General features: G+C 33.8%; 4 protein-coding genes across 5 annotated transcripts in view; 2 read left to right on the top strand and 2 right to left on the bottom strand.

Moving 5' to 3' along the window:
• Positions 1-21,400, top strand: part of LOC126756340 (kazrin) — a 156,984-nt gene that overhangs the window by 45,231 nt on the left and 90,353 nt on the right.
• LOC126756337 (regucalcin-like) lies at positions 4,487-6,358 on the bottom strand. The gene is made up of 4 exons (XM_050469320.1): positions 6,304-6,358; positions 5,354-5,936; positions 5,157-5,277; positions 4,487-4,833 (listed from the first exon to the last, which is right to left on the bottom strand). Exons 2-4 carry the CDS (start codon positions 5,934-5,936, stop codon positions 4,641-4,643), a joined length of 897 nt encoding a protein of 298 aa, XP_050325277.1. The 5' UTR covers positions 6,304-6,358; the 3' UTR covers positions 4,487-4,640.
• On the bottom strand, positions 14,804-16,709 carry LOC126756335 (regucalcin-like). Its single transcript, XM_050469317.1, has 4 exons — positions 16,606-16,709; positions 15,623-16,205; positions 15,414-15,534; positions 14,804-15,091 (listed from the first exon to the last, which is right to left on the bottom strand). The coding sequence occupies exons 2-4, from the start codon at positions 16,203-16,205 to the stop codon at positions 14,899-14,901; spliced, it is 897 nt and encodes a 298-aa protein (XP_050325274.1). The 5' UTR covers positions 16,606-16,709; the 3' UTR covers positions 14,804-14,898.
• On the top strand, positions 17,992-19,884 carry LOC126756336 (regucalcin-like). 2 transcript variants are annotated; one of them, XM_050469318.1, is made up of 4 exons: positions 17,992-18,093; positions 18,493-19,075; positions 19,164-19,284; positions 19,597-19,884. In XM_050469318.1, exons 2-4 carry the CDS (start codon positions 18,493-18,495, stop codon positions 19,787-19,789), a joined length of 897 nt encoding a protein of 298 aa, XP_050325275.1. In that variant the 5' UTR covers positions 17,992-18,093; the 3' UTR covers positions 19,790-19,884. The 2 variants fall into 2 exon arrangements, with proteins under 2 accessions (XP_050325275.1, XP_050325276.1); XM_050469319.1 differs by lacking the exon at positions 17,992-18,093 and adding an exon at positions 18,171-18,194.

Raw genomic sequence — 21,400 nt, 5'->3', positions numbered from 1 at the left:
TTTACAACTTATTGCTATAATATTCATTAATATAATTAAACTGCCAATAGTATAGTAGTAGAGATAATAATATTGTCTCGGATCCACATTACAAATGAAATTGTAGATGAAATATCATAACAATTTCCATAATGTAAGCAAAGAATTCTATACACTAACTGTCACTTACACACTCTGAAATATTTAGTGGTTAACATAAAAAAACGTTTTAGTTTAGAGATGTACATATGTATTGCAGTAAAGTCTCATAATAAAAATAAAATGTGATTACACTCCTTTTATTTTTGGTGCCATATATAAAAAGAACCGTTGTAAATAAAATATGTTCACAAAAAAAGAATATCAATGTAAATAATAACTCAATTATTTTTTAATTGTAAGCAACGCCACTTTTATTCTTTTATTATATTTTAAACGCTTCTATATCATATATAACGGGGGATCCAAGTAGAGGTACTTTTTCCAATAGCCCTTTTTTGACAGATAACGCATGAGTCGTGTTAGTTATCTTTGTTCAGTATTGTTTGGCATTCCATAATGGAAAGACTTACGCCTTAACAATATTTACAAATCGTTCAACTTAAGTACGAAAATTCACGTTCTGTCACTTAGCTTTTGGTCAACATAATTGGCCTACTGAGCGTATTATTCGTAACACCATCAATCATCTTGAGACCTAGCATTCATTATTAGATAATATTCAATTTGGTCTACTCAATTCAGTAGTAGTAGTAGTCCAGCACACAGTGAAGAAAATATAGTAGCCGCAGCTGAGAGTGTGCACGAAGATCGTGGAGAGTCGATTCGGTGCCGTTCGCAGCAACTCGGCGTATTTTACGTCGAGATCTTAAACTGAAAGCTTACAAAATACTGCTTGTGCATGAACTCAAGCCGCTCGATGTTCCCAACTGACATCACTTCGGTCTATTGACTCCTGAGAAGATCTAAGAAGATCCGACGTTTTCGAGCCAAATTTTGTTCAGCGATGAGGCCCATTTCTGGTTCAATGGGTTGTAAACAAGCAAAATTGCCACATTTGGGACGAAGAGCAACCTGAAGAGATTCAGGAGCTGTCATTTCATTCAGAAAAAATAACGGTTTTCTGTTGTTTGTGGTCCGGTGGAATTATCGATCCAAATTTTTTTAAAATCATGCCGGTGAGAAGGTTGCTGTCAATGACCACCATTATCGCGCCATGATAACCGACTATTTGATGTCTGAAATTGAAGCTGATGATGACATTGGTTTCAACAAAACTCCGCCACTTCCCACACATCGATGGAATGATTGAGAGAACTTCGGTTAGCAGAATATTTCACGTTTTGGCTCAGCCGATTGACCGTCGAGATCTGTCTTGGAGCAAAACATTTCGCGTGTCATTTGCCAATTAAGAAGAGCAAAGAGAGAGCGTTTTAAATTCTAAATAAGTTTAAAATTTTATAAACTCCAACTTTTTTGTTAAAATTTTTGTGGAACCATCAATGACCATTTAAAGATTACTGAGGGCCATAAGAAGAAAGTATGGTGGATGCATGGCACCGCCCAAGTTAAGGTAAAATCACATATCTCAGAATCTGCATGACCGATTTCACTCAAATTTGGTACATAATATTAATCTAAAATTTTTAGTTCACAGTGCGAAAATACTTTCTAATAATGTCTTTAAATTATGCCACCTCACGACTAAAAATTTCCCAAATCCAACCAGCCATCCTTGTATATTGTAATAATCAAACTAATTATTAAATACTGCTTGATTATTCTAGTTTAATTTATAATATAAATCATCGCTCTTCAAAACAAATAACATGTGTTGTACTACGCCACCTGTTGAGTATGAACAGCTTACTCTCTGTTCTCTCTCTTAATATCGATAACCTATACAAATATCATTCGTAATAATTATTAGTATTATGTATATTATATACTATACTATATATCCGAGTACGTTGCTTGCTTTCCATTATCTATACAATTAAAAACTTGTTAAGTATCGGAGGCAACTATTTCGCTTTATGAAACTAAAACAGATCAGCTGACAAACTCTGTTAGCGAATTATTTTGTTTTTGAAGCGCTATTTAAATAGCAATAAACCGGAACCTCTCTATTACGATGAGATAATAGCAAACCTTTGCTACTGGCATACAGAACTTAGTAGCTCTCCAACACTCTCTGTCAACTTTTTATTAGTTCGCTCAGCAATATTATATTTTATTAAATTATTGTTCGCAAATCATATATGTACTAGGATATTCGTTTTTTTGGAATTATTACCGCCCAGATACACAACAGCACATACATATATGTAAGCATTTCAATTTATATTATATTTCTGTTGAGACATATCTACATACATATGTTTGTATATATTATATACCGATTACGTTGTGTACTCGGCTTTATCGCAATAACAAATTCAATTTGATTGTTCTTCACTAGAGCAAAGTACTATAAATGCAATTGATAAAGCGATAATGTGGGTGGTGCACATCATACAATACTCAATAAACTTTTTAAATTATAGAATAGAAGAGGCGAATGGAAAAGTATATTTATTTTCAAATATTCGCGCAGATAAGTTTGAAGTGTTGATAAGGCGACAAATACCTGAAACTTGGAGACAACTTGAGGTCAACAATTTCATAAAATATCGGTTCAATTCTATCTGCTTTAATCTCCTCTAGTTGACTTTTGCTAAAAACGAGATTTCTTAACAGAACAAGTTTTATCGCAAAGTGATTATCCGAAATCATCAAATTGCAAGAAATGGTGAAATAATAAATAAACTGAAGTTTCAATATTTCCAATTTAATTTCAGAGATATCCCGATCAATAAATTTGACTTTTCAATATACCCATATGATTATTATACCACTCTTTTCACAAAGGCCACTTAAATGACAAACCTTGATAAATTCATAGAATTTGTTATCGGTGTGGGCATCATTATTATACCTTTCACGAAACTGATGCAACATTTTCGGAGCAAATTAAGAAGCTTTCGGTGTGAAGTTAAATAAAGCACAACAAAACAAATATTTAATAGTGGAAGTTCAATTTATTCCTATATAAAAAAATGTAAAACGTTCTGTATAATAATAAAACTTTTGGTAACGAAAATAATATAGGGAAAAAGTTATGAAAAAGCTTATCGGAAGCTCTGAGTTATTAAAAGCCCTCGTTGACAGAAAATAGTCTCCACAGATTAAAGCAAAACTGATATACACTAATTAATTTGTTTTTAAATGGTTTATCGCTATTTTCAAATACGTTTTTGAAAGCTTTCCCTACCAAATTTTTCACAATGTTGCACGTTCTTATTACTGATTGTAAGATTTTACTAAAAAAATTCTCTATTGTTTAGCTTAATATTTTCTCTGCAGTCAAAGTCCCAAAAGGCTTTTCGAAGGCTCTCCCTAGTACTTTGTTCAACCTTTACATTTTTATAAGCTTTGCTGACGTAGCGTTATGTCTAACCTATATGTTAGTTATAGGCGTTTACTAATAGGTTTTATCTTATATACTTGTCTTCTTAATCTAAATGGACCTCTCAATTTCCGAGTACATTTATATTGATAATCTGTGAATCAATGAAGTGAGACAATGAATGAAAAATTGTTTCATCTGTTCAGTGCGAAGTTAAATGGACGGTCAACCAAATGGACTCCAACCAATGAATCGATTACACAACTTGGACAGAAAAATCATCATAAACTATTTTTAGAAGGAAAAAATCTCAGATAGTCCATCCAATCGATCGGCCCAAAACGAGAAATTATCTGCACCCCAAAGTGTTCTCTCAATAAATCCATTGATTGACGTGATGTGTGGGAAGTGATGAATGTTGCCGAGATCCCCAACTTCAATTTCAGGTATCAAAATTTCTGAATGAAATGGCAGCTCTTGATTCTCTTCAGGTTGCTCTTCGTCCCAAATGCGGCAATTTTACTTACTTTTATACCCGTTGAGCTAGAAATGAGCCTAATCGGTGAACAAAATTTGGCTCGAAACGTCGGATCTTCTTCAATATTTCAAGAACCAATAGAGCGAAATGATGTCACTTGGGAAGTTCGAGCGGCTTTAGTTCTTGCACATGCTGTATTGTGAAGGCTTTCAATTTAAGATATCGACGTAAAATGCCCCTTCCATACATAAGTCCGAGTTGCACGTGGTCTAACCGGTCGAATATTATCCAGTGATGAATGCTGGGTCTCAAGATGAGTGATAATGTTGCGAGTAGTAAGCTCAGTAGGCCAATTCTGTTGATCATAAGATGGCGAAGTGGGCGAAAACACATTCTTTACAGAACTTGAATTTTTGTAATAGAGTTGAACGATTTGTATGTGTTGTTCAGACGTAGGCTATCCATGATGAAATAGCAAACAATACTAAACTAAAATGACATGACAGTTTGACACGACTCACGTGTGTTCTGTTAAAAAAAGGCTATTGATGAAATTTGATCACCCGGCAAATTATAGACAGTTTTACTTTAAAGTTCTTTATTTTAGGTATCTACTCCAATTAGGACTGTTTGAAAGTGACGAAATTAATGTACATGAATCAACAAATATTTTTCTCATAAAACGAAAATTCCCGTTACATTTTGTACACATCTCGCACATCATCATTTTGTGCCTTAAATTGTTACTTTCCTCATTGGTAATCCTTTAGCACCCAAACCAGTAACCTTAAATGTAAATCCAGCTGGAGCAGGTTGATCGACATACTCCGCGGTAGTTACATATAAAATATCCAAATCTGGTCCACCAAAAGCCACAGAAGTTATCTGCTTGGTGGGCAATTTAATTGCCAGCAAAATTTCTTGAGTGCTGATGTGCATTAGAATAAATAGAAAGATAAAAAATAAAACGGTAAAGATATTAGAAAATAATAAGAAAGTAATGTAAAATACGAGACTCATAAAAATCTTAACAGCAATACCCAGATAGCTTGAGATATATAAACTCTTATATCATGACAGACCTATGCACAAATCCGAAATAAGTGACTAAAACATCGAAGAAAGTAAAAGATATTGAGTTAAAAATTTTAAGAAAGCATCTGGTTGCTACAAACTTTCAGATCATTTGAAGTACTCATTATTGCTTTGGTCTACCCTATCTTTATGAGTCTCTTAGCATATTTCACTAACCTGGGATTAACTTTATAGACCGTATGACCGTTAAACGTGGCAATATAAATATTTCCCTCCGTATCAATAGTCATGCCATCGGGCATATGTTCGGCATGCTTGAAGACTACTTTAGGGTTACCTAAAGTAGAAAGTATAAAAATAAAATTAAATAAATAATAGTATGAAATTCATAACTTTAAATAATGCTAACTCACTGATCGCGCCCATATCCAAATCATAATCATACTCGGTAACTTCGTAGTCATTTGAGTCGATATAATAGAATTTGTTAGTTTTCTCGTTCCATGTCAAGCCGTTTGAAATAGTTACTCCAGACCTTAAAACTGCCATTGGCTGCCCCTTTTCAAGTCGATACAATTCACCAAATGGTTTCTTCACATTATTTTCAAGATACATGCTACCAACTAAGAGGCGACCACGTGGATCGGCTTTACCATCGTTAAAACGATGCTTACACACTTCGTCGCCTTGTTGCAGAGTATAAGCAACACGTTCCACCTTCGCAATAGGTGCCACACCATCCCAAGCCACGATAACCACACGACATCCACAACCTACAGCAAATTTGCCAATCTCGCCTTCGACTGGTATAACGAAGGAAGTGTGTTCCTCATTCTCTACCTTAGCACCGTAGGTTTTATTCTCTTTGTAATCATAACGTAGCAATTTGCCACCTGCAATATCGACAAAGTAAAGACTTTGTGTTTCAATATCCCAATGGGGTCCTTCACCGAGATATGCATAAGAGTCACGTAGTTGTTCCACTTTGTAAGACATCTAATTAAGAAAAGCAGGAAATTAAATATTGACCGATTCCGATATTTATTATTATTTATTTTTATTATTTATTTTTGTTTTAGCATAAAGCAGAGTCAGAGTCCCTATACCATATAACTGTCGTACAACTGATCAAAGTCTTGTGAGGAATACTTTGTATTTGTGAAGGGCTTCGGTGCAACCAAAGTTAACGTTTATTGTTGTGTTTGCCTTTTTATGGGATGACAATGTCACCTTTGTCAAACATTTTTTGGCAATCAACATTCATTTATATAATATAATTTGGTAGTACTTGAAACCGTTTTTACTAATCGCCTTCCACAATCTAATGTACCTCAATATTTTATTAGATTTCGCTTTCACTTACCTTATCAATATTATTTTATAGGCTACAAATAAACCACTTAATTGCCGGAAAGTATTGAAGCAACTGATCCAGGTTGAATTAGTTTTGTGTATTTATAGGCAGCTAAGAGAATTTTAGTTCCGTACAATCGGTTTAACAGACTTAATAGTTTCCACTAACATACGGTTCTGCAGAATTCTTATCAAAATGTTTTCGGTCTATTGATTAAATGTTTTTAATTAAGATATTACGATTCTTATCCTAAACATTAAACATTAAGGGGTTTGGCGGGTTTCAGAGGTTCAAAAAAAGTATATTCTTACGATTTTTTTTTAAATGTTACAATTATATATTTTATTTATATTATATGACATATTAAAGATACACATTTAAATAATATTTTCTGAAATTTTTATAAAAAAAAATGTTGAAAATTCAGCCATTGGGACCTCATCTCCCTGGGCGCCTCAAAAAAAACAAACTGTTGTCGCCGTGGACAGCATAACTCATCATTGCTTAATATAAAATCAAAAAACCCAAATTTATTTCCTTAGTACATGTATAAATCTCGTGTTTGAACAAAGGAAAAAAAATTATTTTGAACTTTTTAACGAAATTTAAACAAAAAATCTAATTTTTCGATCAAGTTTTCGCACCTTGTTTGCACGAAAAAATTAGTTGTAATGTAAAAAACACAAATTCCTTCGTTCAATTAGTAGATAATGTTATTTAAAAGATGTTTGCAAAATTCGAACTAAAAGGATCCATAACTTTTCGAGAAATTGTGCCCACCGACTTCAAAAACACAGTTTCGAGAAAAACGTGTTTAAAGACAGCGCACTTAGCCCAGCTAGCCTCGAGCGCACAAGTTCTCAAGGCTGTATCTCCGAAACTATTACTCGGATCAACTTGAAAGTTTAGGACAATATTCTAGAGGTGTTGCGGAATTTAATAAGACAAACAAAAAAAACGATTATTTGAAATTTTCAAACCACCTGACCTCTGAACAGAACATATTAAATATTGTAGTGATTTTCGATTTCTGTTCTGATTTTTTGCCTAATAAAATTTATAATGAAACCATTGAGACTTGCCTTTAAACATTTTGCAAAACAATATTAGGACATTTGCTATGAGCCAATCCATGGAGATTGGCGAAACGAACAAACAACTTAGATGAGTCAGATATAATGAAATAGAGATAGTTCGAGCATTAATTTTGAAATATGTTTTCATATTTTTATTAAATTGTATATTTTGCTAATTCATAATCTTTTTGAAAGAAAAAAAACTATTCTAAATATCTTTGCATTATTATGTAAATACCATAGACTAAAAGTCAATGAATTTAGAAACTAATGTTGAGATTATAAGGAGCAGTTTTCTTAGCCGACTCTTATCACAACTTAAATCGCTCTTATTTTAAGCATCTTTCTATTTGAGTCACAGAAAAACAAGAAAAAACGTTAACTTCGGCTGCACCGAAGCTAATATACCCTTCACAGGTGCATTTCTCTTAGTAACTATGTGTTCAGTTTACACGGTCAAATTTCGAAAAGATACCAAGTCAAATGCGAAATTAGTTGTAATATAAAAAACACAAATTCGGTCGTTCAATTAGTAGATAATGTTATTTAAAAGATGTTTGCAAGATTCGAACTAAAAGGATCCATAACTTTTCGAGAAATCGTGTCCACCGAGCCCTTGATTCCTATCATTCGGTTTGTATGGCAGCTGTATGCTATAGTAAGTCGATCTGAAAAATTTCTTCCGATGTTACATTATTTCTATGAGCAATAACTCATACGGAATTTCGTGAAGATATATCCTCAAATGAGGAAGTTTCCCATACAAGTCCTTGATTCCGATCATTCAATTTGTATGGCAGCGATATGCTATAGTAAGCCGATCTGAACAATTTCTTCGGAGATTACATTGTTGCCTTAGAAAATAATCTATACCAAATTTCGTGATATATCTTGTAAAATTCAAAAGTTTTCTATACAAGAACTTTTTTCCGAAAGTTTTCGATACAAGAACTTGATTCCGATCGTTCAGTTTGTATGACAGCTATATGTTATAGTGGCCCGATATAGACAGTTCCGACAAATGAACAGCTTCTTGAAGAGAAAATGACGTTTGCAAAATTTCAAGACGATATCCTAAAAACTGAGGCACTCGACATACTTATCATTTATGTAGTATATGATACACTTTATAGGGTCCCGACGCTTCCTTCTGGGTATTACAAACTTCGTGACAAACTTAATATACCCTGTTCAGGGTATAAAAATAAACGAGTTCGTTGTTTGAATCAGATTATATGTGAGCAGGTATGTAAATTGATAATTATTCAGCTGAACAGTGTGATAAGCATTCTTAGTGACTCTTGCTAAAACTTAAATCGTTTTTAAGCATCGTTTTCTCTTCTATTCGATTCTCTGAGAAAAACTAATGAGTGACTTCTTTGAATGAATGAGATTCGGAAATTTCCACAAAATTCACTTAAATAGCAAAAATTGCCATATTCTATAAATCTCTTATCGGTGCGAATATCATTATCAAAAATTCCAATATTCTATTGCCTAATTTTCGGAGCAAATTAAGGGGGTTTCTGTGTAAAGTTAAATTAAATAAATCAAAGTTAAATAAATAAAATGGTCTATTGATTGAAGTTTTACATATCTATGTATTCATTAAGTTAATGTGATTTAAACAGTGCAATGTTTATTTCTTAAAATATTAAAATTTGACGAAAAAAGTATTATTATTAATAAGGTTTATATATATATATGTATATGTATGTATATATACATATATAGTCATAATACCGAAAAGCGAATTTTCTAGAATTTTTTCTGAAATTTAAACAGTATTTTAAAACTTAGTATTAGTAAAAACATTTATTTGGAAAAGAACTACAGCTGTTCTCTGAGAGCTCCTAACAAACCCGACGTTTTATTTCTAAACTGGATCCTCTGAAACTAAAATACCAACTACATTTCGTTAAAGAAATGTTAAATCTAGTAAAGCAAAAGGAAGAAATAAGCAAAATAAAATTATTTTTCAAAATGACGGTTTCTCAACAAAGAAAAAAAACGATTTTTGACCAAAATTTCGGCCTGAAACTGCTTATACAATAAAAGTGTCTATCGGCGGAAAAAAATCTTCGTTTAATTACTAAAAAATATATTTATGAAGCTCGTGTTAAATTTTAAGACTAAACGGTTTAGTCGTTTTCGAAGTAATGTTGGTCACCGACTTTGAAAACTGCATTTTGAAAAAAACGCGTTTAAAGTTTGGCCTTGTACTTCCAAGCACTTTGAAACGCTTTTTAAATTTTGTGTGTAACTTCGAAAATATACACCGGAACGATATGAAATTTTCTGTCTGTATTCTTAAATATATGTACAAGTACATTAAAAAATAAAATAAAAACGGTTCCTTAAGAACCTGCTTAACGGAACTTCTGTGTTACTTAAAGCTCTTTTAGAATAAAAAAAATGGAAAAACAACTATTTAGGGTGCTCTAAGTAATTTCGGACTATAAACGAACACGCTCAACCGCTTTTACACGATATGGACATGGAGAGCAATTCTCAATTATTTAGTGTAATAGTATTTCTAAAATCAAAACTCCAGAAAATATTTCGATTGTTAATCGAAGACAAAGAACTGTCCAAACAATGCCTTAACTCGCATTTTTATACAGTTATATTATTTAATATATATTTGTATCGTGGCAGGGTGTAACTCCTACTTCATTATTTATTTGTCACTAAAGCTGATACTTTTTGTACTATTACGGTTTAATTATATTATCCTTTTCAATAAATAATAATAATAATACTTCATTAACTTGTCAGTTAATTGTTTTGATATTTTTGACAAAAAAGAATTCAAAACAGAAAGGTTGTTCACTGGAAACGATTTGTAAATATTATCCAAAGCTTGGAACAAAAGAGCCTTTGATCGTGGGTCGAAATTCATTATTAAGTAAGTAATTGACTACCTGTTCCTAAAGCCTGTAGTTTGAAGATCGAACAATTGAAACGAGTTACAGCAACAACAATTGTTGTTCTCAGCTACCTGAACTACACGTGATGAAGTGATGCAAGGGTATAAAAGCCGAGGACCTTTGCATACCATTTTCATACTCGCACAATCTTCTAGCGTGTTAACAGCTCCCAAATTCAAATACTGAAAATGTCAGGAAATATTCATGACTTCATAGCTAGCCCCGAATTAAAACGTAGCAACGAGTTCGAAGCTAATTTAAATGACCACAAAAGGCAATGCATAGAAGCGTCAATTCCACAAAATCCGGAAAACGATTTGCAAGCAATTGCAATAGAAGAAGAGGCGCCCAGAGCAACAACAGCCGCTGAAAGCTTGGTTATACTCGGACCTAGTGGCACTACTGTGAAAAAGAATGATTTTGAAAAGATGCAATGGTTCTCTACTGCACTTGCCACACGCAATCTATTGACTTTGTTATTCGACGAACAGACTTTGGCCACCCACACCATCAGCAGGCTATCGCACACATTCCAATACCAGGATCGTGTGATGAAACCAACATTGGATTTTGAGAAAGTGTCCGATACCATTTATTGTATTCAACGAAGGTTTGGTTGTTCGGAAATGGAGGTTCGCTTGCTGATCATAATGACATGCTCCAACATGGCTAGAACGTTGCAAGGCAGAAGAGTTTAAATTGCGGGGAAATGTTAGGCGTTTAATTTGCATATGTACGTGTGGTATTTAATGGAATAAAATTGAAATGTTATAAATATTTAGGGTTTTTATTTTCATATTGAAGTTTTTAGACATCAGATATTAAAGTTAATAATTTAAAAACAAACAAAATATTGAATCTGAAAAGTTCGAGACTTTTCTTTCGGAAGGGTTTTTTCTATACTTAAAAGCTACCTGCTTATACATTTCGTATAATTTCAGCGACAAGAGATCATTTTACAAAATAAGTTTTCAAAATAAAAAAACAAACAGACCAAGGGTAGTTCTATGTCATTGGAAATCTCCTTTGAATTTTATTTAATTGACGCATTTACTTATTTTTATTATTATTTTTTTTTTTGATAGTTCCTATAATTTTTTAAGACAGTATTTTTGAAGTTTTTAATTTGCAAAATTTTTCACAACTTTTGTTGAAATTATGCGGTTTTTAGGTTGGTTAGGATCTCTTTTGAAATACTTCATATTAGTATTTTATACAAATGTTTAAATACTCGTAAATAATACGAGTATTTAGTAATGGACTGTAGAACATATGAATATGGGTTTAACCTGCAGATTTACTAGATTTTAATTTCCGTCCGCGATAAAATGCAATTCCATTATGTCATGTAACAATTACATTATTTCTAATATGCTTCTAGTATTTTTCAAATCAAACTATTTAACTAATTCTCCTAAAATATTTACCTACCAGCACGCGCTCCAATTATTTTTAAAGAAAACGTCAAACTTAATTTAAATAAGTTAAAACCATCTTTTAATTACGGTCCAGATATTACTTATACCCTCATGCTTTCTGAAAAGTAGTGCCAAATACATCTTCTTGCTTTTGACAAGGGTTTTTAATTTTTCCCTTTGGGAGGTAAACGTTGGTCTTAAGAATTCAGAGATCCGTATGTTACTAAAACACTTTACAACTTTGGTAACGCCTACATTGGAATATGGCTCTGTTGTATGGAACTCAAGTCACCAAATTCATTCTGACAAGATAGAGTTCGCACAAAAAAAGGTTTAACTTTTCTCCTTAGGGCATTTTCGATGGAATTTTAGGTTAAGTCTTCCTTCATACACTAGTCGTTTAAAACTTATAAATCTACCTACTTTTACGAGTCGCCGAGAACTGCTTGGTGTTATATTCTTAGTACAAATCCTGAATGGAACAGGTAGCAGTTTTTTCACCTGTCTGAAGTTAAATTTAATATCCCGGTTCGCTCTTCGAGGCAGTTTAGACCCTTCTTCTTCTTCTTAATTGGCGTAGACACCGCTTACGCGATTATAGCCGAGTTAACAACAGCGCGCCAGTCGTTTCTCCTTTTCGCTACGTGGTGCCAATTGGATATTCCAAGCGTAGCCAGGTCCTTCTCCACTTGGTCCTTCCAACGGAGTGGAGGTCTTCCTCTTCCTCTGCTTCCCCCGGCGGGTACAGCGTCGAATACTTTCAGAGCTGGAGTGTTTTCGTCCATTCGGACAACATGACCTAGCCAGCGTAGCCGCTGTCTTTTAATTCGCTGAACTATGTCAATGTCGTCGTATATCTCGTACAGCTCATCGTTCCATCGAATGCGATATTCGCCGTGGCCAACGCGCAAAGGACCATAAATCTTTCGCAGAACTTTTCTCTCGAAAACTCGCAACGTCGACTCATCAGTTGTTGACAACGTCCAAGCCTCTGCACCATATAGCAGGACGGGAATTATGAGCGACTTATAGAGTTTGGCTTTTGTTCGTCGAGAGAGGACTTTACTTTTCAATTGCCTACTCAGTCCGAAGTAGCACCTGTTGGCAAGAGTTATCCTGCGTTGGATTTCTAGGCTGACATTGTTGGTGGTGTTTACGCTGGTTCCAAGATAGACGAAATTATCTACGACTTCAAAGTTATGACTGTCAACAGTGACGTGAGAGCCAAGTCGCGAGTGCGACGACTGTTTGTTTGATGACAGGAGATATTTCGTCTTGCCCTCGTTCACTGCCAAACCCATTTTCTGTGCTTCCTTGTCCAGCCTGGAGAAAGCAGAACTAACGGCGCGCGTGTTGAGGCCGATGATATCAATATCGTCGGCATACGCCAGCAGCTGTACACTCTTATAGAAGATGGTACCTTCTCTGTTTAGTTCTGCAGCTCGTACTATTTTCTCCAGAAGCAGGTTGAAGAAGTCGCACGATAGGGAGTCGCCTTGTCTGAAACCTCGTTTGGTATCGAACGGCTCGGAGAGGTCCTTCCCGATCCTGACGGAGCTTTTGGTGTTGCTCAACGTCAGTTTACACAGCCGTATTAGTTTTGCGGGGATACCAAATTCAGACATCGCGGCATAAAGGCAGTTCCTTTTCATGCTGTCGAAAGCAGCTTTGAAATCGACGAAGAGGTGGTGTGTCGATTCTCCTTTCACGGGTCTTTTCCAAGATTTGGCGCATGGTGAATATCTGGTCGGTTGTTGATTTTCCAGGTCTGAAGCCACACTGATAAGGTCCAATCAGTTTGTTGACGGTGGGCTTTAATCTTTCACACAATACGCTCGATAGAACCTTATATGCGATGTTGAGGAGGCTAATCCCACGGTAGTTGGCGCAGATTGTGGGGTCTCCTTTTTTATGGATTGGGCATAGCACACTTAAATTCCAATCGTTGGACATGCTTTCGTCCGACCATATTTTACAAAGAAGCTGATGCATGCTCCTTATCAGTTCTTCGCCGCCGTGTTTGAATAGCTCGGCCGGCAATCCGTCGGCCCCTGCCGCTTTGTTGTTCTTCAGGCGGGCAATTGCTATTCGAACTTCTTCATGGTCGGGTAATGGTACGTCTGCTCCATCGTCATCGATTGGGGAATCGGGTTCTCCTTCTCCTGGTGTTATGCGTTCACTGCCATCCGTTTAGACCCTTACTGTTGGTAAATCATATGTCACGACTTTAATTCTCATTCCTGTACAACATATTACTTTCTCCCAATAAATAAAATCGTAACAATGGTTGATAGTGTCGTTAAATCTCGATGCTTAAAAACTCTCCTGACTTTCATGACTAGGCCGCATCGTGTCTCGGAGGAGGAAGGAAATCGTTGGATTATAATAATAAAAAAAATATATAATAATAAAAAATTGTCAACCTATCAAGGCAAGATACTTTCAAGTTCTTCAGATAGCTTACTCGGAATACTATACATTTTTTTTAAAGACATACAGCACTTCAAGAGATATTCTTTCGTAAAAAACAAATTCTTCGAAACAGCTCCATCGTTTTTGATCAAATTTGTTGTATATATCGGATAAGTCTAAGAATCGGCCAACATCTATATTTCATATCCTTAAATAGTAAGGTTGGTAACAAAAAAAAACCAAACAAATTTTATTTTTTTTTTTTTGGGAAAATCATTTCTTTATTATTCGGCATACATATATGTGCATTACACATTATACATTTAATCGCATTTTTTTATATTATTCTGTTCAGTCCACAGATCCACAAGAAGGCAATCGGATGTAATAACTGTAGCATAATTTTAATTTTAACTCTTCATTCCCCTTTTAATTATATTTACATCCCCACAGACTTAGGTATAGTGTTAGCTATTTTAATAAATAATACGCAAAAAAATATTTACTAAAAATGACGTATAAGGAAATAACATGTTTGGCGAGATAGCTAATTTATACGCGTATTATAAATTATTTCTCAATTATAAATAATTTCACAAATTACTATAAAGTAATTTATCGCAAATTATATTATATAATTAATAATATAATATATAATAATAATATTATATAATTATTAGAAAAGTATATTTATTTTGCTTCTTTATTTATTTCTTGCGACAAATATTATTGATTTGGTATCATTCTCCCATATATTGAATTTGTGTTTTAGACTCTCACTTTCCTCATTGGTAATCCTTTAGCACCCAAACCAGTAACTTTAAATGTGAAACCAGCTGGAGCAGGTTCATCGTTATACGACGAGCTAGTTACATATAAAATATCCAAATCTGGTCCACCAAAAGCCACAGAAGTTATCTGCTTGGTGGGCAATTTAATTGCCAGCAAAATTTCTTGAGTGCTGATGTGCGTTAGAATAAATAGAAAGATAAAAAATAAAACGGTAAAGATATTAGTGAAAATAATAAGATAGTAATGTAAAATACGAGACGCATAAAGATCTTAACAGCAATACCCAGATAGCTTGAGATGTATAAATTACTATGACAAACCTATGCACAAATCCGAAAAAAGTGACTAAAATATCAAAAAAAGTAGAAGATATTGAGTTAAAAATTAAAAAAAAGTTTGTGGTTGCTACAAACTTTCAGATCATTTGAAGTACTCATTATTGCTTTGGGCTCCCCTGTCTTTATGAGTCCCTTAGCTTATTTCAGACTAACCTGGGATTAACTTTATAGACCGTATGACCTGTAAACGTGGCAACATAAATATTTCCCTCCGTATCAATAGTCATGCCATCGGGCAGATGTTCGGCGTGCTTGAAGACTACTTTAGGGTTACCTACAGCAAAAAATAATACAAATAAAAAAATAGAGGAGTAAATACGAGCATTAAGTATATAGTATAACGTTAAAGAATGCTAACTCACTGATCGCGCCCGTTTCCAAATCATAATCATATTCGGTAACTTCACAATCTTTTGAGTCGATATAATAGAATTTGTTAGTTTTCTCGTTCCATGCCAACCCGTTAGAAAGAGTTACTCCCTTCCTTATAACTGCCATTGGCTGCCCCTTTTCAAATCTATATAATTCAGCAAGTGGATTAGACTCTGTAAATTCACCGTAGATGGTACCAGTAAAGAGGCGACCACGTAAATCGGCCTTGCCGTCATTAAACTTATGTTTACAAACTTCGTCGCCTTGTTGCAGTGTATAGGCAGTACGTTCAACTTTTGCAATTGGCGCCACACCATCCCAAGCTACGATAGCCACACGACTTCCACAACCTACAGCAAATTTGCCAACCTCGCCTTCGACTGGTATAATGAAGGAAGTTTGTTTCTCGTTCTCTACCGTAGCTCTGTAGGTTTTATCCTCTTTATAATCATAGCGTAGCAATGTAGATTTGGGAATATCGACAAAGTAGAGGTTTTGTGTTTCAGCATCCCAGTGGGGTCCTTCGCCGAGAAATGCATAAGAGTCGGTTACTTGTTCCACTCTATAAGACATCTAATTAGAAATAATATAAACATTAATATTGTGAGATTAAAATATTCATAATATTTATAATTAAGGCATTCTCTATTTAAAAAAAAGATCTTGTTAAATAAAGTACAAGATAGTATGTATATTTCGCTTTAAACCGGTATAACCGTTTGTGTTTCGCACTTTATTTGCTTATCTCTTATGTTATACCAATTGTCTTGGCCACTCTCCACAATTTATCTGTATTTCAATACAAAAGGCACAATCTCAGTTTCTTATTAATTTGTTTGTTCTTTTTCTACTCAAAAATAAGAAACAGTCACCCTTTTTATAATTTTTTGGCAATTAACATTGTCTATGCTTGTACTCAAAAGCGTTTTTACTAAAATTCAGCAATACTTCATCAGACTTCGCTTTCATTTACCTTATCAATATTATTTTTATAGCCTACAAACGAAGCACTTGTTTGTTGAAAAGAATTAAAGCAACTGATCGAAATTGTGTTTGTTATGTACTATATATTTATAAGCCGCTAAGAGTCTTTTAGTTTCCTATACTCGATTTGATAGACCTTATTGTTCTCACGTACAAAACTCTCATTACTGCAGAATTCTCATTTGAATGTTTTGAATATATGGAATATATATATATACAACGGTGCTTGTTTTATTGTTTGTCAGATAATAAAATTCACTTTTAGTTAGGCCTCTTATATTAGCGAAACCATCGAAAAAGCAAGTCATGCGAATTAGAATGTCATAATGATAGTTCGATAAGATAGTCGACGTAGAGAGAGTTCGATAATTTATTTGTAAATATCCATAGTCTAATGAAACTTAAATCGATCTCATTATATGAATTGTTCTCTCTTTCTCATTGACTCTCTGAGAAAAATTATTGGGAAAACCTTTTGATATCTGAATGATAATATTAATTTATTAAAAAATTTGATTGAATGATTGTACGAACTGCGTTAGACATTTACCGACTGTTTTCCATATTTTACAATTTCTGGCCACCTTGGTTCGAAAATCAGTAAATAATTTGATGAGAGAACATTTTAAGAGGTTCTCTGAAGATATAATTTATCTATGCTTTGTTTTTATATAAGTATCTGTTTGATAGAGAAATTATTACCATTAATTGTGTAATTATGTTTACCTTTAGTTTGGTGCTTTCCAAAGTAAACAGGACTTAAAAGAAACAGAACAAATGGTTTTTTCGGCAAAATCAATTAATTTTATTCAAAAATAGTCTAAAACACTCGTTCGACATGCTTTTGAACCGTGCAAAAAGCTGTATTCTTCTGCTTCAATACATCTAGTCGGTAAATGTTTAACGCGGTTCATACAATCATAAAACTTAGCGACACCCAAAAATAGTAAATTTTTTAATAAATTAATATTATCATTCAGATATCAAAAGGTTTTCCCAATAATTATTCTCAGAGAGTCAATGAGAAAGAGAGAACGATTCATATAGTGAGATCGATTTAAGCTTCATTAGACTATGGAAATTTACAAATAAATTATCGAACTCTCTCTACGTCGACTATCTTATCGAACTATCATTATGACATTCTAATTCGCATGACTTGCTTTTTCGATGGTTTCGCTAATATAAGAGGCCTAACTAAAAGTGAATTTTATTATCTGACAAACAATAAAACAAGCACCGTTGTATATATATTCCATATATTCAAAACATTCAAATGAGAATTCTGCAGTAATGAGAGTTTTGTATGTATGTACGTGAGAACAATAAGGTCTATCAAATCGAGTATAGGAAACTAAAAGACTCTTAGCGGCTTATAAATATATAGTACATAATAAACACAATTTCGATCAGTTGCTTTAATTCTTTTCAACAAACAAGTGCTTCGTTTGTAGGCTATAAAAATAATATTGACAAGGTAAATGAAAGCGAAATCTGATGAAATATTGCTGAATTTTAGTAAAAACGGTTTTAAGTACAAGCAAAGACAATGTTAATTGCCAAAAAAATTATAAAAAGGTGACTGTTTCTTATTTTTGAGTAGAAAAAGAACAAACAAATTAATAAGAAACTGAAATTGTGCCTTTTGTATTGAAATACAGATAAATTGTGGAGAGTGGCCAAGACAATTGGTATAACATAAGAGATAAGCAAATAAAGTGCGAAACACAAACGGTTATACCGGTTTAAAGCGAAATATACATACTATCTTGTACTTTATTTAACAAGATCTTTTTTTAAATAGGGAATGCCTTAATTATAAATATTATGAGTATTTTAATCTCACAATATTAATGTTTATATTATTTCTAATTAGATGTCTTATAGAGTGGAACAAGTAACCGACTCTTATGCATTTCTCGGCGAAGGACCCCACTGGGATGCTGAAACACAAAACCTCTACTTTGTCGATATTCCCAAATCTACATTGCTACGCTATGATTATAAAGAGGATAAAACCTACAGAGCTACGGTAGAGAACGAGAAACAAACTTCCTTCATTATACCAGTCGAAGGCGAGGTTGGCAAATTTGCTGTAGGTTGTGGAAGTCGTGTGGCTATCGTAGCTTGGGATGGTGTGGCGCCAATTGCAAAAGTTGAACGTACTGCCTATACACTGCAACAAGGCGACGAAGTTTGTAAACATATGTTTAATGACGGCAAGGCCGATTTACGTGGTCGCCTCTTTACTGGTACCATCTACGGTGAAGTTGCAGAGTTTAATCCACTTGCTGAATTATATAGATTTGAAAAGGGGCAGCCAATGGCAGTTATAAGGAAGGGAGTAACTCTTTCTAACGGGTTGGCATGGAACGAGAAAACTAACAAATTCTATTATATCGACTCAAAAGATTGTGAAGTTACCGAATATGATTATGATTTGGAAACGGGCGCGATCAGTGAGTTAGCATTCTTTAACGTTATACTATATACTTAGTGCTCGTATTTACTCCTCTATTTTTTTATTCCTATTATTTTTTGCTGTAGGTAACCCTAAAGTAGTCTTCAAGCACGCCGAACATCTGATCGATGGCATGACTATTGATACGGAGGGAAATATTTATGTTGCCACGTTTACAGGTCATACGGTCTATAAAGTTAATCCCAGGTTAGTCTGAAATAAGCTAAGGGACTCATAAAGACAGGGGAGCCCAAAGCAATAATGAGTACTTCAAATGATCTGAAAGTTTGTAGCGACCACAAACTTTTTTTTAATTTTTTTTCTACTTTCTTTGATATTTTAATCACTTTTTTCTGATTTGTGCATAGGTTTGTCATAGTAGTTTATACATCTCAAACTATTGGAGTATTGCTGTTAAGATCTTTATGCGTCTCGTATTTTACATTACTTTCTTATTATTCTCACTAATATCTTTACCGTTTTATTTTTTATCTTTCTATTTATTCTAACGCACATAAGCACTCAAGAAATTTTGCTGGCAATTAAATTGCCCACCAAGCAGATAACTTCTGTGGCTTTCGGTGGACCAGATTTGGATATTTTATATGTAACTAGCTCGTCGTATAACGATGAACCTGCTCCAGCTGGTTTCACATTTAAAGTTACTGGTTTGGGTGCTAAAGGATTACCAATGAGGAAAGTGAGAGTCTAAAACACAAATTCAATATATGGGAGAATGATACCAAATCAATAATATTTGTCGCAAGAAATAAATAAAGAAGCAAAATAAATATACTTTTCTAATAATTATAAAATATTATTATTATATATTATATTATTGAATATATAATATAATTTGCGATAAATTACTTTTTAGTAATTTGTGAAATTATTTATAATTGAGAAATAATTTTATAATACGCGTATAAATTAGCTATCCCGCCAAACATGTTATTTCCTTATACATACGTTATTTTTAGTAAATATTTTTTTGCGTATTATTTATTAAAATAGCTAACACTATACCTAAGTCTGTGGGGATGTAAATCTATATATTATTCTAAGACAGGGCGCTTATTTCCAGAGACCTACAAAACGTACAGAGACAAATAATACATCAAATTAAAGTGTGCGATCTGAAACTTTGCACAAATTTTACAGATTTTAAATTCATTGAACCACTTTTGATATATTTGCGTTTAAAGTTCTTCAATTTTTACATTAAGCTAATATAAGCAGCGCTTCTACAGAAAAGAGCATAAATGCAAGAGAATGAATAATTAAAAATGTTTCTGTCATTTGCTTTCGTTACACACATACCCACATACGCGAAGGCGCAAGTGCGAAATCTAACAACAACAATGTTGTCTGCTCGGTAGCAAAATGACAATAAGCATAGATAACTTGATACGAGACTCTTTGGTTCGAGAGAGAGCTGTCAAAACTCGCATTTTTTATAACATTTGCCAATGATGCCACTGCTGAAAAATATTAACTTGGGTATTTAATAAATTATACAAAACACTAAATTAAACACTTTGAAAATGCATACATACATATATATGTAAATGCTAAAATGCAAAATCATTAATTAAATTACATAAACATTTATTTTGCCAAAATATGTTCGCACAGTTTCATTTCACACTAATTTCGTCAAGTAATTATAGCGCTGCTTTTCTGACATCCCGCCTTTTTCACTAACTGCTGGTTGACGGCACCCTGATTGTGTTTTGTTGCCAGCTCAGAAAACAGATCAGCTGCAAGCGAGAGAGCAAGAAAAGAGATTCTAATCAAGTTATCTATGACAATAAGAGAATGACGAATATTACAAATTACAAATGTTTGCTTTGGCATGTGCACTGGTACATACATACATATGCATGCGCTAAGGCGCTATCTACGATTTGACATGCGCTCTCTTCTATGTTGCACGAATATGTATGTACGAGCTAAGGAACACTGCGCTTTGACATGCGCACTCGACTTTGTTTTATATTCACACATACATACTTACAAACATATGTATGTATATACATAAGTATGTATGGGCGAAGACGCAAGTGCAAAATCTAACAGAAATATTGTTGTCGGCGTTATTTTGATTTGAAGTGTTATTGCGTTAGGTAAGCTTTGAGTCAATTCAGTTTTCTTCCAAAAGTCAAGGCGGCTATTACCAGCGAATACATACATACATACTACATCGAATTTCAGTTCAGATTCAGATTAATTATTAAAAATAAAATGCCAAACCAAAGGCGAATTAGACGAAAAGGAGTTTAACAGGCCGAAGAGAAGAGGTGAATGTTATAGATAAAAAGGA

The sequence above is a fragment of the Bactrocera neohumeralis genome, chromosome 4 (assembly GCF_024586455.1).
Source record: "Bactrocera neohumeralis isolate Rockhampton chromosome 4, APGP_CSIRO_Bneo_wtdbg2-racon-allhic-juicebox.fasta_v2, whole genome shotgun sequence".
Taxonomy (NCBI): Eukaryota; Metazoa; Arthropoda; class Insecta; order Diptera; family Tephritidae; genus Bactrocera; species Bactrocera neohumeralis.
The sequence above is the reverse complement of the archived record's forward strand: the minus strand, read 5'-3'. Positions and strand labels throughout refer to the sequence as shown.